At 38.1% G+C, this 16,603-nt stretch overlaps 1 protein-coding gene across 1 annotated transcript; it reads right to left on the bottom strand.

Annotated features, from left to right (window-relative positions):
• Window positions 1-3,173: 3,173 nt before the first annotated feature.
• Window positions 3,174-15,674, bottom strand: rgra (retinal G protein coupled receptor a). The gene is made up of 7 exons (XM_041790207.1): window positions 15,229-15,674; window positions 14,775-14,931; window positions 13,735-13,856; window positions 13,132-13,285; window positions 12,907-13,024; window positions 9,345-9,458; window positions 3,174-6,405 (listed from the first exon to the last, which is right to left on the bottom strand). Exons 1-7 carry the CDS (start codon window positions 15,305-15,307, stop codon window positions 6,262-6,264), a joined length of 888 nt encoding a protein of 295 aa, XP_041646141.1. The 5' UTR covers window positions 15,308-15,674; the 3' UTR covers window positions 3,174-6,261.
• Between the last annotated feature and the right edge of the window lie 929 nt (window positions 15,675-16,603).

The following is a 16,603-nucleotide window of genomic DNA, read 5'->3' as shown; positions in this document are numbered from 1 at the left end:
TGCACATGAGGAAATTTGGATGAACAAGAGATGAACCAGACATATCTGCCAGAGCAAATATATCATTATTTTTGTTACAGCTTCTCTCATTAATCCTTGTGTTATTTATATTTTTTCTCCCACATCTCTCAGAGGAATGCAGATTCATATCATGACTTCTTCCCTCCTTCTGGAACAGACTAACTCTGTTCAACTCGCTCTTTCTCCTGCACTCGTGGTCATGTTGTGGAGTAATCCGCTCAAAAAGCCCATATGAAACTTCACTGGTTGACCAGACATAATCCTCAGTGAACTCTAAGTACCTGAATATGTTTGATTGTAAGGGAGGGTGAGCCGCTGGGGGGGGAAAAAAAAGCACACTGTGGTCTCCTGCCAGGAATTTGGATTCAAACTATAACATAATCCAGTAGTTATGTGACGTAAAATCTTTGGTCAGGGTGGTTTAAATGATTAATCTGATGACATCATCTGTGACGACAAATCCTTTTTAGATACAAATAAACTCTCTTAAGAGAGAAAAGGTATTTTATCACTCCAAGGCATCATATTAGCTAATGCATTAGCCCTTCAATATGCTGGACTAGAGCAACACTGCTTCCATATTCATGCTGAAGTTTAGCCAGGATTTCAGTTCTTTACTGACTGTATGTATAGTTTTACCAAATAAGTGAGCAATGATTTATTATGTAAGGTTGATTTACATGAGCCTTTTTTTAATAAACAGGTTAGTGGCAGCCAAATGTGTGCAGGACTTTAGACAATTTTCCCAAAAAGGACATTAAAACATGAAGTATTGTATTATATTGTATCATATTGTATCACGTCCTGTCTTATTGCATTATCTTGTATCACTGCGAATCATTTTATATCATATTGCATATTATTTCATTGTGTCACATCACATGGTATCATTTGTCATGTTCTTTTTAACATTCGCATTGCATCACATCGTATTGCACTGTCACATTGATTTGCATTGCATTATATTGTGTCCTGTAATTCTATTTAGCTCCTAGTCTCAGCATTTCCATAACCTTGCAAAGCAGATGGATCTGCTGTTTCTGTGTGTCTCACTGGCGATTCCATCTTGCAAAGCTCCCATCTGAACTGTTTGTGCCCAGTTAGAAAGTGACAGGACCAATCAGCGATGAGGGGCAGTACTGTCTGGCGCGGTGGATCGTGACATTAGCAAGCAGCAAAAAGATGCCCGTGCTATTGTTGCGGAAGGCATTAGCGTGGATTCTGTTGAAGCGCCAGTTTTATCAGAATTTGACGACATTTCTTCGTTAAAAGAAGAACAAAGAATGGCACTGAGTTGTTTTCTATTCAAAAATGACAAAAGTCGTGTACTGACATGTATACAGTCACCATGGTTCACGTTATGCTTTCCATATGGAGTTCATTCTTCTATAGCGACGCACACGCACCTTGATAGCGGCTACAACATCACGTGTTTTTTTGCTCTTAATTGGCTGGTAAAGATCTGACAGACGGAACGTTCATCCAATCACCCTCCCAGTTTTTTTTCAGAGGCTCTGTCCTTTTCCAAATGCTGTATATCAGTAATTATCCAGATGGACACATCCATCCATTTGGCGTGTCAGGTTAGCATTTCTGTACTTAATCACAATTAATCGCACCCTGGTCTGCGCTGTTACCCTTTTACACCAGGAGATGGCAGACATGAGTAACTTTAATCCCAGCAGCATTTTTTGGTGTGTTTCTATTCAAAGTTCAGGAGTTTATACAGTTTGAAAGACACATGCCCGGTCGAGGAGACGAGTCGGAGTGTAACAGAGAGAAAGACAGCGAATTGTATTGACAATACTCACAATGCTGGGAGGAATAGAGGAATATTCACCCTCTGCCATGTCCTCCGGGCGTCCAGTGAGACCATGGGTGAGACTGTCAGTTGGCACCGGCAGGCAATGCTTCCACCATGACAGTCCACCCATAGCGAAGCTAATGCTTTGCCTCACTGTGTTTCCACCCCACCGGGGAGGGAGTAATCGGCGAATGCCATGGTGGGGGGCACATGGGGACGGATCCAGGAATTTTTTAAAGAATTCTTCACTACTGGGAGATAGGGCTAATGGCGGAGGTCTGTGCTCTCCGAGTGCTCTTTTCTAGTTTGACTCTGTATTTTTTTAAAGGTTTATTCTGGACATTTTTGGCCTTAATTTGATGGAGGAGGACAGTGGATAGAGTTGGAAACAGGAATGAGAGCGGGGGAGAGACATGCGGTGGGGGGCCTCAGGCCGGATTCGAGCTCAGGCTGTCCACGTACATGGGGAGCACCTTAAACCACTCAGCCACCTGCGCCCCGAGTTTGACTCTGTTTTAAAGTTTCTTCTGGAATCATTTGTTGCATAATGTGCTTTGAAACTGTAAACATCTGTTTGTGTTGGTTTAGGAAGTGGGGTCAAACGAACTCTTTCTACCAGCTGACTGCTCCATATGTCCTTCAGTGTCTGGGGGCTCTGATGTTCACGTAATCAGGGTTCTGGTCATTTATTCTACCAATAACAATCTAGTATTTATCAGTATCTCAGCTATATCATAGCTTGGAAGGTGTAATCTGTAGTTGTTTTCCTGCGGATGACTGAATTAGCTGGAATAAAAGAGACAGAAGCCATGACAACTAGTACGGTTTTCCCGCTACATATGTGTCATTAACACATAATTATGCAACAACCGGCTTCACTGACAGGCGGCTGACAATTAATCTGCTTAGAAACACCAACTGGGGTCTTCTACTGTATGTTATAACCTCTGGGCATTATCAGCAGCGTGCTGGTTAAACATCTAGTCAGCTTTAATTGTTATAGCACATCGAGAGGTTAAAAGTCTCTGATCTTTAACTTTGAAGCAGCATAAAACACATTTACTCCAGTAAAAATAATAAAACCTCTTATTTTGTAGAATGTTACATTTCAGAATAAAAGATACTGCACATTAGTGTTTGGTTATGATGATTATTACTATTATTACTATTTTGCCAGTACCTTGAGGCTCCTTGATGCACAGGGCCCAGGAGTCTGCCTACCTTTGCCTCATGGCTAAACTAACATTAGTGCCATTTCTGTGATATCCCTGTGATTTATGACACCATGCAGATAGACCTTTCTGTTTTTTGTTGACTTAAACTTGAAGAAAATACAAGAGAGACAAGACAGGTTTAATCCTTTATTTATTATCTAAATTTGGCATGATAAATAGATGATTCACTCTGTGGTAAATCACTTACTGTCAATTATGAACATTAAATAGACCAAAAAAACAACAACATTTTTAAAGAAAAAAAAATTACAATCAAGATTCCAGGGTTTGGCAGTGGTCAATAATCATACAAAATCTCTCTATAACTCTACATTATACTGTGAAGGAGAATCACCATGTGGACTGCTAACATCCAGGGTCAAGACGCTCACTCTAACAAATCTTTCTGGATTTTTAAAAACTACACTGAAGTCATTTTAACATTAACATGTAGGAGGAAGGATGTAAATAGACCTTTTTATGCAGAAGAAAATTACATCATAATGTCATGAATGATGCGCATGCAACAGACTGTAGAAACTTGTGTCTGCAAACCTTTGTGTGTATTTTATAGAAATTTAGAGAAATGTAAACTTTCCAACATCCTCTCAGACTCTAGCCCTGATCAAGTGTACAGTATGTTTATAAAACTCATCCTTAACCTGTTATACACTACATAAATGTATCACATAAACGTAATCCCATTAGTGAAGTGATGGTTTTTGAAACCTACTGTCAGAACATATTGATTAAATGATAACCACTATGTTATGTAAACTGTCAATAGCTGGGGTTAGACTACAAAAATGTCAGTGAGGGCCCTTAGAGGTAATGTTGGTAAAGAAAACCTCACATGTAAAATAATGTTTGTAGTATTTAATGATATGACGAGGGATTTTAACTCTGTAATAAAGAAACAGTCATTTATTAAACAGCAGAACTTAAGTGAAATCAGGACTATCATTTAAATGCTGTTAAGTGGATACCAGTAATCATTTGGATATGGTTAAATGTCAGACAAAACTTCCGTCTTTGTTTATATGCAAATGAGAAGGCGAGAACCATGTCCAGTTAATCTACAACCAGCGACTAATCTCTTACATGTGGTGGGGGCTGTGTATTGATGAATGGTGCTCTTGTTCGAGGATTAGTGCAGTTCTCACTCTGGTTACAGAGCTCACACACGACCTTAGAGAGGATGACGAGACATTGGTGTATGTAAACTCTACATGTTACTGACAGGCACTTAACAAGGAGGGGAAACCTTTTTAACTGTCTGCAGAGCTTGGCTGTGTCCAAAACTGCACACTACATACTATTACTATGTGCTGAAACATACGGCAGTGTATCAGCATAAACTAACAACCATTCCACCATATATTAAAGCCCATCATCTCTACATCAATAGTTTATCTGTGATGTTTTCTCATCCACTAGCTAGCGTGAACGCAGGTCTGTATAGAATTCATTAATAATAAACTTATGTTCATAATTTGTACAGCTAGGCAGTTACTGGAGTGTTATATAACATTTAAAATGCATTAACAGTGCAATTACTTTATTTTTATGCTGCTTGTTTGCTGGTAAGTCTGAAAGCCACATTGCATTTTGGGGGCAGTTTAGTATCATTCTTATAAGTTCTGGCCAATCTATAGTCAGCTGCATTAGGGCCTGGTGATTAATACAAAATTTAGATTATATTGCTATATGTCTCACTGTAATTTTCAAATTGCAGATGGTGCAATATTTCTTTGACCTGAAATGTGTCAAAATACCAATTTAACACAATTTTTTGAAGCAGAGATGCTGTGATCTACCGTCATTCAAACATTCAAGTGCCAGTATTGTGAATAGTTTACAGGAAATCCCATTTTTCTTGTTTTTGTACATGTTTAAAAAACAAGAAAGATGTGAAATCATCATTTCCTTCATTGCGACAGTTCATCCTGAGTCAAATAATCACAACAGCCTTAGTTTAATCCACCAAACATTGTGAGGTTGTTATAAGGCCTGTCAAAAGATAACATTTTCAATAGCAATTAATCGCACCCTTTTATCACCTTTTCAATTTCCACTATTTTGCATTTGAAATTGTTTTTGTATCATTTTGGGTTTTTCTACTGTAAACTAAAGGTAATTGACTTCCTGTTTAGATACAGAGCTGCTTTTGTAGGTAGATCTAAGATAACAATATGAACTTGAACTACTGACCTACCTTAGCCAAAGTGTGTTGAAAGAGACAATAAACTGTGTAAATAACTGCAATAAAAAATGCACTAATTGTGGACCTCGATTAATCCCAATTAACTTGATTGATCTTAACAGCCCTAGTTTAATATAGAATGACCTATTGCTTTCTTGTTAAGAAATACCTAAGATAAGGAATTTATTCCATATTTAATCGCAATATTATGCATATGGGAAATATGCAGTTTGATTATTTGCTTAAATCGTTCAGCCCTAATCTGCACAAAATTGCGTACTATGAATTGAGAATGTACTACATACTTAAATATGAGTAGTGAAAGTATGCAGTGACGGACACAGCTCCAGATAGAAATCTGAGACCTCAATCCTCTGTTGTAACTTCTTTGCTTTTTTAATTATTTTTAGTCCTGCCCTCTTTAAGAAGCTCACATTGCTACCTTTTGTTGACTTGTCACTCACATGGTACCTCATCTCTAAGACAGCCAATGTTGAATAGCTGTCTTGGATTAAAAAGCTGAAAGAAAATTGATAGTAATAGCTAAAATCTTGTTTTTTGGTCCTCAGAAGACTTAACTGTAACATTTGTCTTTTAAAACTTGAAACTGATGTGCTCTTGATAATTTCTGTTTACTAAAAGAATTTCTGAGCAAATGCTGTTTTAATGAGAGTCTGCCCCTACTTCATTAAATCAATAAAAAAAATTTCCACAATGATGTAAGAATACCAGAGAAATCATGTGTTTGTTACAGAAATAGCCAAGTCAAATGCATTTGGGTGGTAACATGAGCTACTGTCACTTTAAGTCGATTCTCCCAAAAGGAATTGTTTGTGCTTTTTTGGTCTTTTACAAAATACAGCTGCAGCAACAAAAGATTACAAATCCAGGACAGATGTTTACGAGGAAGAAGCATCCAAAACACGCCACATGCACGTACACTCACAGACAGAAAAACATCAAAGTACCTGTGAGAAACCACCAGGACAGAGTGTATGTGTTATTATTGCATGCTTAGTTTATTTGGACTTGTTCTCAATTTGAGGCACATCAATCTTTTCCCCGGTGAGGAACTGCCAGATGCCTCCTCTGTAGTTCTCATTTCCCAAAGCATAGAGGAAGACGTTGAAGGTGGGAGAGGTCTTAGCCAGGATGGGCGCGATCTGCAGAGACAACATGGTTTTCAGTGCAAGGTTACACATTCTCATTAAGATGCACTAAGACAAAGTTATCAAGCTGATTGAATTAAGCAGCCATGTGTTCTGTTTCATCTCTCTGTAGGAGAAACTGCAGGATGGAGATGTACATGTCAATGAGGTAACAAATCAGAGGGAGCATTAAGCTTGTAATAACCCTACAGAAAATCAACAGGTAGATTCAGCCAGTGTGTAGATTACTGTGCTTTTATATTAGCTATGGAAAATGTAAACTCTAGGCTTTTACAGCATGCTGTTAAGGCTCATTTATGCTACAAATGCAGAGCCTTCTGATCATACTCTGCTTTAATTTTGTCCATATTTCGGCACAATTGCTGGAACAGTTGCGAATGTTGCAATACCTCCAATAATCATCTGGGCCGTGTTGAGCAACCTAGTCAACAGCTCAAGCCAAAGCAGCACAACATAACAAAGAAGAATACTATGAAAACTGGAGGAACTTTTTAAGGAAATAGCGAAGAATATTGTGAGAGTTATTCGAAAATGCAAGCCTGCCTCAGCACACACACAGAAAACAAGTAAGGTACAACAAACTAATCTTTTAACATCCACCCAACTTGAAAGAGTTGCACGATAATAAGGGCGATCATTATTATTATAATAGTGAATATTTTACTTCTAAAGGGAGCATAAATGAGCATTTTATCACTTGACACCTACCCCTCCACAGGAGTTTTTATATATAAGGAATTTATATTAATTCCATAGAAATAGTAAGCCTTTGTGCTGATTATCTTGAAAGCTATGTGAAGTCATAAAGTAGCATTAATATTACTTTCAGTGTTTCATAACAAGTTTAATACTCCTTACAGGGGCTTTGAATATGCCCTTTTAACCTTTGGAGCTCTAAAATATGACAGTTATTCCCGAAATAAACTCTGTAAGCATGTTAGTCTATTTAAATATTTGACTGAAATATATCTCTAAAGCTTGAAATGATAACATAATGCAAGATATTTTGAGCATTTTTGTAAAAAATAAAAAAGAGGAAACTCCAATGGAAACTAGTGTGTTGGAATGTTTTTAAATAAACAGTGGCATGTTCCTTTTTTGACAAAAGTTTATTTCTCTCTTTAGATATGAGTGTAACCTATAATTATATATATATATATATATATATATATATATATATATATATATATATATATTTTAAATGATGTTTGAGCACTAAATGTATTATGACATATTGTTCTATATGAACTGCATGTCAAAAGATCTACATACAGTGTAAATAATTGTACATTTGTGTATTTATACTTATGTTCATAAAGAAAAACATCAGTTAGGATTTTGATAATAAAAAAGCAGCTTTAACTTTTGATAATGAATTAATAATTGCATGTTTATACTGATGAGGAAGTTAGTAATTAAACCAATAAACCAAATTATTAAGTGCTATTTTTAACAATTTCATGTCTGTTTTTATGTTTGTCCATTGCTATATGAATATTAATTTTCTTTTATTTTTTGCATGTTGAAAATAAACTATCAAACCAAACCATCAAACCATGTATACGCTTTGAACCAAACAAGTTGAAAATATTCAAAATATTTGTTATAACTGATTACATAAAAGTTGTTACATAGTGGAAATAATTCTTTGAGTATGACTGAAGTTAAAATAGATAATTTATGTGTTTCTCAGTCACGGCAATTTTCCCTTTTGTCTTAAAGGTGCACTTTAACCCGGAAACTGCTCATCCACAGAGTTCAGTTTATTAACCCCACAGGCAGGACTTTACTAGCTGAGTGGGCAACTTCACTCATGGTGCATAAGAGTGCAATACCCAAAGGCATCCTGGGAAATCTATGCAGATTTAGGGGTGACTGACAAATAATTTGAGCTGACTGACAAAAACACTCAGAGAGATTGAGTATGATTAACTTAAAACAAGGAAGGTGTTCTATCCACTCAGAAAATCTAGCTGATATAGCTCTTTTGGATTTTTAAATTAACTTATTTTAACAACCTTTTACTGTTTGTTCTTACAGTGTAGCTTTCACGATTTACATTGTAGTAAAAAAAGATTAACATTTGCAATATTTATTGACCTTGCATCTGTCTTCACAAACTCTGTCCTGTCTCAGCCTGGCTGGCAAAAGTGACTTTACTTGCTGGATGCCAGAGCTCGTGTTGTGAACTCGTGTTCACAAATTCCCTGAGTCAATCTTTGTAAGGCCCATTTTATACACAGAGAGCTCAGCAGCTGATTAAATGTCAGTATTCCATACCTGAAAATCCAATGATGTAGCATAAAATGTGTATATTTTTACATTACAATGCAATCTCTCATTTGCAACAGCAGCTCTGAATGGACTAATGCTAGCAAACACCGGTGTTACAGTTCAAAGTGTGACCCTGTTTCTGATTGACTTACAACAGATGAGATATTGAAAGCAGAAAGAGTTCTCATGAATGTTTGTGTAGCGTTACATTAAAACATGTCTAATGATGAGATTTATAAGAGTTATCAGCAAATACAGCTATGTTAGGCAGATAGCTGCCTCTTGACAGAGAAAGGCTTCTTTCAGTCCAGGCTCACAAGTTTCTCTGTTTGTGAGCACCTTCAGAGTGAATCACCTAATCACTGAAACGTGTGTTGGGAATTCAAACTCTATTTTGTTACTTTTTCTTACTTTTGTGGCTCCCAGATACACAATAGGAAAGTAACCATGCACTAAAATGCATGCATGTCAGCACCAGTGCTCCTGCCACCCTCTGTAGTGAGTGCACTCATAGTCAGATGTCTGCAAATGCTTAAAATGTTTACATATGTAAGAGGAGACTGTGAGAAGTTTTATGGCCTACAATCAAATGATTTGAATGCAACTCTTTAGATTTTGATGAGGGTTTCTGTGGCCATGTATATTCTGGCTGTGCTTACCATCCTGAGCTTGGGGGATACCAGGTTGGCATTCTCCACGGCAGCGTAGAAAGCCAGGATACCATAGGGGCCCCAGCAGAACAGCATGGTCTTCAGAGGAGTGTTGGGGTTGAACTAAAAGGAGAGAGGAAGGGAGAGAGAGAGAGAGAGAGAGAGAGAGAGAGAGAGAGAGAGAGAGAGAGAGAGAGAGAGCGAGAGCAAAGCAGGAGGGATAAACAGAGAAAGGAATGAAAAGAGGAGAAAACAGAGAGCGGGAGAAAGAGGATCAGAACAAGATTGTTGGTTACCGTTCAACCATAAGGAGTAAAGAAAAAATGCCTCGTGTCATGAGGTTTTTTACTCCGGGGCGAGTCACACGCCGCGGATAATGACTGAGAGGAAAACAGCATCTGTGTTGTACTAGCAAACAGAAAAAGTAAAGGAGCAGGTTGTTGTAAGCTGGGGGTCAAAATAGGCTTATTTTTAGTCATAGTTAAGACCTACAGAGAGAAAATTAACCTCTTAGCTTTCAGATCTTCTTTTTTTCACATCTTTGATATTTTAAGGTTGGTACTAACCCATACCTGTCTGGCAGGATTATGCACTCTTTAACAGCTTGTTTTGAATTTCCACTGATGTTTTATAATACTTATACACCACAGCTTCATCTTCTAATGGCAGTAATTTACAAAGTTAAACACCTTCACATATAGCTCTACTACAGTATGGACTTCTTCAGTGGCTTTAATTTCATTCCACTCTGTGTAAAAGTAGCACATTCGTTCTAAGTCAGCTTTATTCATCTCTGTATTGAAGCTGCATGATGCCTAAGCCCTTCTATACACTACTCTTATTTAATGGCTGCAATTTCCTTGAAATTGGACCATTTTTTCAGCAATTCCTGCAAATCAGCCAAACATATCTGACATATTTTGGGTCTCCACTAAAGCTTTCAATTAAGTGTTTTGGGTTTTAACAAAATTTGAGCTCATAATGAGTGAAAACACTGAAGAGAGTCCTGCCCTGACATGCCACTTCCAGAGGCATTCAAGTATATTTAAATGCAGCAACATCTGACACAACTCCTCACCGCTTCCTAACTTTGAGACGCGTCTGAACAATGAAATCCCTGCAGATGTTTACAGCACACACATGTCATGTGCTCCACATACTGGGTAGACATTACATAATTGCATTTTTTTTGTGCGGCGGAGAGCTTGGTGTCTTTCCTCTGCAGCTTTTTGTGCTTGTAATGAAAAGTGTCTCCGGCCAACTCAGATGACTGTGAGTAATGGGCTTATGCAACGTGGATTGAGGCAACCTGATTTGCCCCTAAGGAGAGCAACTACTGAACTCTGTTCACAGATAGTTTATTTTCAAAGAGCTGCTACTGTCAGAGATCCAAACCAAAGAGCTTGGCTTTTCCCCCATGGCAGTGACCTATATATGTCACAAGCTGCACGCTGAACATTCACAGTCTGTTTTGTTTCTCTGAAAAGAGTCCACGTGGGGAAGTTACTCTAGGAAAAGATGACAAAGACGTCGGTATGGAGGAAATCCTGTTATTCTCTATGATGAATGGCTTTGAAGAAGGGAGAATCTTTCTGTGAATGTGATGATTGTAGTGATTTTACACCATGATAAAACATTTTGTCAGTTACAGCTGTAAGCCTGTTGGGTTTTAGTGGAATTTCTAAATTCCTCTGAATCAAGCCTGTGATTAAAATGGTCGATAAAAACACCAAAGCAAAAATGAGCCTGTTCCTCAACTTAAAGCTACTGTTAGGAACTTTTGGTTCACCCCCATGGACAAAACAGTATATTTTATCTCTTTGCTGATTGTTTTTTTTTATATTTTTCTGTTGAAAAATCCCACCCTACTCTAATTTAACTGTTGCTCCCTGTGAATCTGTGCTGTGGAATATAAACAAAGGCTGTTTCTGCAGTCTGCGGTGAATCACCTCATCTGACACCTACCCCGAGGCAGTGATTTCATGCATCAAAAATGGCCACATGAAAATAGTCAGTCTCTATAGTGATGGCCTTGTTTCTGGATTTATAGGTCGCATACAGGCATCAGTTAACTATAACTAACTAAAACTAACTCTATAACTAAAATGTAAAAATTAATTTTGTTAACTGAAACTAAATTAAACTAAGCTTTGCCAAAAAAACTGTATTGTGTGCTTATGAAAATAACTAAAATGAAATAAAATTAGAAACAAAATCTCCTTAGTTTAAGTCTTTGACAGCAGCAGACTGACTGACATGTACACTCAAGCCTTGAGAGAAAAATATGGTTTGATTTAATTACATAAGACTTCACACAAAGGTAATTTTAGGTCTTTAGTTGTACTCGAATATCAAATTTAAATTAAAAAAAAGTGTTTGAATGTATTTCTAAAAATTGCATTATGTTAACTTTTTCTGACTCTTTGTGTCTCCACTGACACGTGTCCCTTATTGCTGAAAAAGCCAAAACTAACACTAAACTAATATAAATTAAACTGAAACAAAGCATTGTTGTAAGATTAAACCTAAACTAAAACCAAGGCTAAATTAAAAAAAAAAAATTTAAACTTCAGTATCAATTTCAGTCTTCTTTATACCCAGCTAAAATGTAGGGTGGCCCTGATATGCGAATAAAAAAGAAACAAATCATGAACACAGTGACAAATAAGAAAACAACACTGTTTAAGAACAGGTGACCAAAAAATAAAAGACGAGAAAACAAACACAATAATACAAAAAATAGAACATACAAAAAAATCACAAAACACAACAAAAACACAACTTCAGAAATGATAATACAAAAAAGAAAATTACAAAAAGCAACAAAAACTTACAAAACACAAAAAGTAAGAAAAGACAACAACAAACAGAAAAAAACACAAGGAAACAAAACAAGAAGAAAACAACGAATAAAAACACACAACAAAGAAACACAACAAGAAGTAAGGAAACACAACAACAATTAAATTTAAAAAATCACAATCAACAACAACACAAAACACAAATAAATGAGAGCATAGCAAATAAGAAGACACCAATATTGTCTCATACGTTGTGTTTTCTTTTTTTGTGTGTTTTGTGATTTGTTTTCTTTAATTTTCACTTCAGAGCCATTATACAAAACTCATTGTAGGAATTTTTTTAAGTCCTATTTTGAATGCTGGTATAACTTTCTAATTCATCTGATCATGTGTCACTACATGAATTAAGCAGCTTTTAGGGTCTTTGATTTAAGAAATGATCATTAAAAACAGAGAGAATGGAACGTTTGAAAGCAGTACTTCAATTTTTCAGACACAAATTAATATTTTCAGAAGCACTATTCATTCACTTCTGGAACAAATCTGCTCATTTGTTTCTGAATTAGCAAATTCCCTATCTGGAGTGTTTGGAAGAAAAGAATATATACAATTTTTAGCCATAAAATTCTCTCCAAAAATGGCAATATCAACTTGTTAATGCAAATATTAGAGGGTTTTATTTCTTTAAAAGATTGCAACATATTTCAATTTAAAAAAACTACAAAGATATAAAATAGCCTTCAAAAGCAAACAGAGGTTTTTCTTCTTACCCTGGGGTTTCCTGTCTTCTTGAACTTCTGTGCGATGGACTGGTAAGAGGACATGACAACAAACAGCTGGATGGCCATGTTGAAGATCGCCATGGGGATCAGGAAGGACACGTAGTTTCTGTGGAGGGAAACATCAACATAAAAAGTCTCAATATAAACCAGATAAAAGAGAATGCTTTGACATTATCTTCATGTCATTGTGAAGCATGTGATTCTTAACAGTACCTATCTCCTTTGCTGTAGTCCAGGGTGCAGCAGGTCCTGAGGGGCTCGTAGTCGTACTCTCCCCAGCCGATGAGGGGCATGGCGGACCAGAAGGCGGTGAACAGCCAGATGAAGATAGACAGAGTGATGGCGCTGCTCCACTGCAGTTTTGTCCCTGAGGAGGACAAAGTAAGATATTCATTATCACTATCATTGAAAGGCCAAAGCACCAGGGTAACTCACTGTCTAACTACAGGAAAAGATGGTAGGGTGTGAAGTCAAAAGTAAAAATAACTTCAGGGCTGATTTTGTGCTATTAAAAGAAAAGTGTTTCCGCAGACACTCCAGTCTCCCACGTTGCAGTTTTCACCCCCTTTACATATCTGCTTACACAAAAAGCTGTGCTATTTTTTTTATCCGTGCTGATCAGAACACATCTAAAGACAACAGGCCACTTGTTGATCAGCTGGCCTGTGTGAATAGCATGAGGTCTTAAGACCAGCTTGAGACTGGGAGCAAACACCCACTCAGTGTTTGTCCCAATGCTAAGTGTTTTTCTGCAGATGAGAGGGGAAATATTTGAATATGCATCACCTACAGGTGCAATGGCAGGTGTTGACTTACTGGTGCAGTACTGGTGGTATCTGTCCCAGGCGATGGCAGCCATGAAGTGGATGCTGGCGAGAGCTGTGACGAAGCCCTGGAAACCGTGAGTCTGGCATCCTTCGGAGCCATAGGGCCAGTATCTGGAGACACAGGGCATTCATACACAAGTAAAGACACATATAAAGATGGTTTGTGGTGAATATTAAACTTTAGTATGACATTAGTAATCATAAAACAATACTGATACCTGTTGACAACACAATTAGAGGCCTAGACCCCAAATTTTAGGCATATTTCTTGTTTTTAATCAAACTCCTGCACACTTTATAACTTGCACAAATATCTTGGCAGCATCTCATTATTGAAGCCATGCTGACGTATTCATGAAAGTCAAACCATGCTGATGGATTATTCCCTCTTCAAAGCACATGTCTAATGAAATAGATGGTTTTTTAAGGCTTTGGCACATTTTCCCACCAGTGATCATTAAGATAATGAAGACTGTATCATGTAAAACCATGGGATATTAAAGTGGCAAAGTATTGAACATTTTTACAAACTTGGCATAAAGGGAATATTTAAAAATGGTTGCCAAAAGCTGTGCTGAATATGATCATGTTCTAACACAGTGAAACTAAAGGAAGAAAGCAATCAATCAATGAATGTGCCTATTTCAGCCCATGGATCTCTATTTAAAGCACAAATAATCAAATTAATAGAATGCGTAATCACTTATGGATGTATATTTAAGGAATAATACAAATAAGAGTCCATCTAATCCCTGGAGCAGCATCTTTCATCTCCTGATTACAGGCTGAAATCCTCTGCACATTATGGCACAGGCTGTGTGAGTGTATTGACCGCTCCCCCTGCACTCTGCAGCCCTGATTGCTCCTCTCGTCTATTACTCCTAAAGGCTGCAGATCCAGGTCGATTAATTCCCCTCGAGGGCAGATATTACCAGTCATATCAGCGATATTATATGCTCATTACATTTCATTTTTTCCCACTGTATACTCCGACCTTATGAGAAGGAGGTGGCTGGTTACATCACTCACCTCAGGAAGCTGGAGAAAGCGGCGATGGTGGCGTTTACGGAGATGCCACAGTCAGCTAACGCTAAGCTGAAGACGAGGTAATTGCTGGGGGTCCTCAGCTCCCTCACTTTGAGGAAGGAGACGATCGTCACCATGTTTAGAAAGAAGCCCAGCAGACCTTTAGTAGAGGAAGAATAAGTGTGAGTGGAGGCAGTGTTTACGCGCTCAGTAACAGTGCGCAAAACGCTTCTTGCACCTTACGCTGCACCGTACTGTCACATTTTCACAATAAAGGTATTTCTTGACAGTCTATAAGTGGAGGTTATGTTGCGATCTAACACACAAAACGGGATCTGTCCTCTTGTAACATTACAGCTGGAAGTCAGTGACCGGGTGGCGTCAGGTCCTGTCACAGTTGGATGTTACAGCCCTCGCAGGATTTGGTTGAATTCCAGCAGAAAACAAAAGCACTCACCCTCCACCAGCAGACATGATCCCAGGGAGAACACATCAAACTCGGAGAAGCCCTCCGGTAACGGGTACGACGAGACCATCCTGAAGCCGATCTGACCAGAAAAAAAAGCCCCTAAGTGCAGCTGTCACAGACTTTTCACTCCTCGCCTCGGCTCGTTTACGATGTGCCTGAATGAGAGTGAAGGAAGCCCGCTTTTAAAGGGGCATTTCACGTGAAAAGCATGCACTTCATTATGTAAAGCCCCCCTTCTCTCTGTCGCCCCAATCCGTGCAGGAATGCCTTAATGAACAGAACCACACAAACCGCAGCCCTTAATGCGTATTTGCCCACCGCAACAGTAAAGCCCTCAATTAGTTACACAACAAGCCTTTGTGCGTCCGCGCCCCGGTGAGGATGCAGCCGCTGCTGATGTCAAACGACGAGGCGACACGTTTGATGCAGCCGTGCAGCTCCGTGTGGCTTTAAGAGACACAACAGGTGTGAGCAGGGCTGCAGCATTCTGCCATTCACAAATATACTCCTATACTCAAGAACAACAAGACCACCACTGACCTTTAAAACACTCATTTGAAGACTTTGATCATTTCTGCCATAGGCTTGTGCTTCTTTTTGATGTCATAACCAGAGGCTGCGGATAAAAATAGAAACATCAATAAGTCTGAACACATGGGTACTATGCTGTCATCTACAAGCTATGGTGGCCTTAAGAAGACATGTATTTCCTTTAACCCCATCTCCCCCAGGCTTTTAAGATTTTCCTTCTTTAATTCGTCATACTCACAAGGGGAAGGCTGATAGATAAAGAGCCCTAACACAGATCACCTGTGATACTACGGTGGCATTATCTAGAAATTCTGAATGATCTTAAGATCTGTATTCATGTAGCCTTTTTCAAATGTAAACCCCTCTGACCAGAATTAAAATGGGTCAAAACCGGTAAAATAGGTTAACAGAGGCAAAATATAGACGAGAAGTAGCTAAAATCTATTAATGTGGCAGACTTTGTTTACAGAGGCAAAAAAGAAATCGGCAAAATGTTGTTAAAAAAGGGTCAGAAGTGATAAAAGTGCATCTAATTGGCAAAAATTAGTTAAAAGTAACAAAAACAGTAAGAAAAAGTGAAGGAAAGGGTTAAAAATGTTGCAAAAATGGCATAAAAGTGGCAACATGGGCTAAAGAGGAAGTGAAATAGAATGGAAAAGTGGCAAAATGGGAAAAGAAATGGTGAAACTGGTTTTTAAAAAGTGGCAAAATGGGTTAATAGTGGCAACTTGAGTTAAAGAGGGGGTGAAATAGGACTGAAAAGTCTCAAAATAGAGGGTTAATAGATGCAAAAACATTGGCATAAAGTGGTTAAAACAGGTCAACAGTACCA

This window comes from Cheilinus undulatus, linkage group 6 (genome assembly GCF_018320785.1).
Source record: "Cheilinus undulatus linkage group 6, ASM1832078v1, whole genome shotgun sequence".
NCBI lineage: Eukaryota > Metazoa > Chordata > Actinopteri > Labriformes > Labridae > Cheilinus > Cheilinus undulatus.
Note: the sequence above shows the minus strand (reverse complement) of the source record. Positions and strands in the feature narration are given on the sequence as shown.

Bases quoted from the DNA above. Each gene is read 5' to 3' on its own strand.
- rgra (XM_041790207.1), bottom strand. From the start codon at position 15,307: ATGGTCTCGTCGTACCCGTTACCGGAGGGCTTCTCCGAGTTTGATGTG. The intron at 14,932-15,228 runs GTGAGTGCTTTT...CCTCTACTAAAG, and splicing joins ATCATGTCTGCTGGTGGAGG to GTCTGCTGGGCTTCTTTCTA. The intron at 9,459-12,906 runs GTAAGAAGAAAA...CTCTCCTTTTAG, and splicing joins AGAAGACAGGAAACCCCAGG to TTCAACCCCAACACTCCTCT.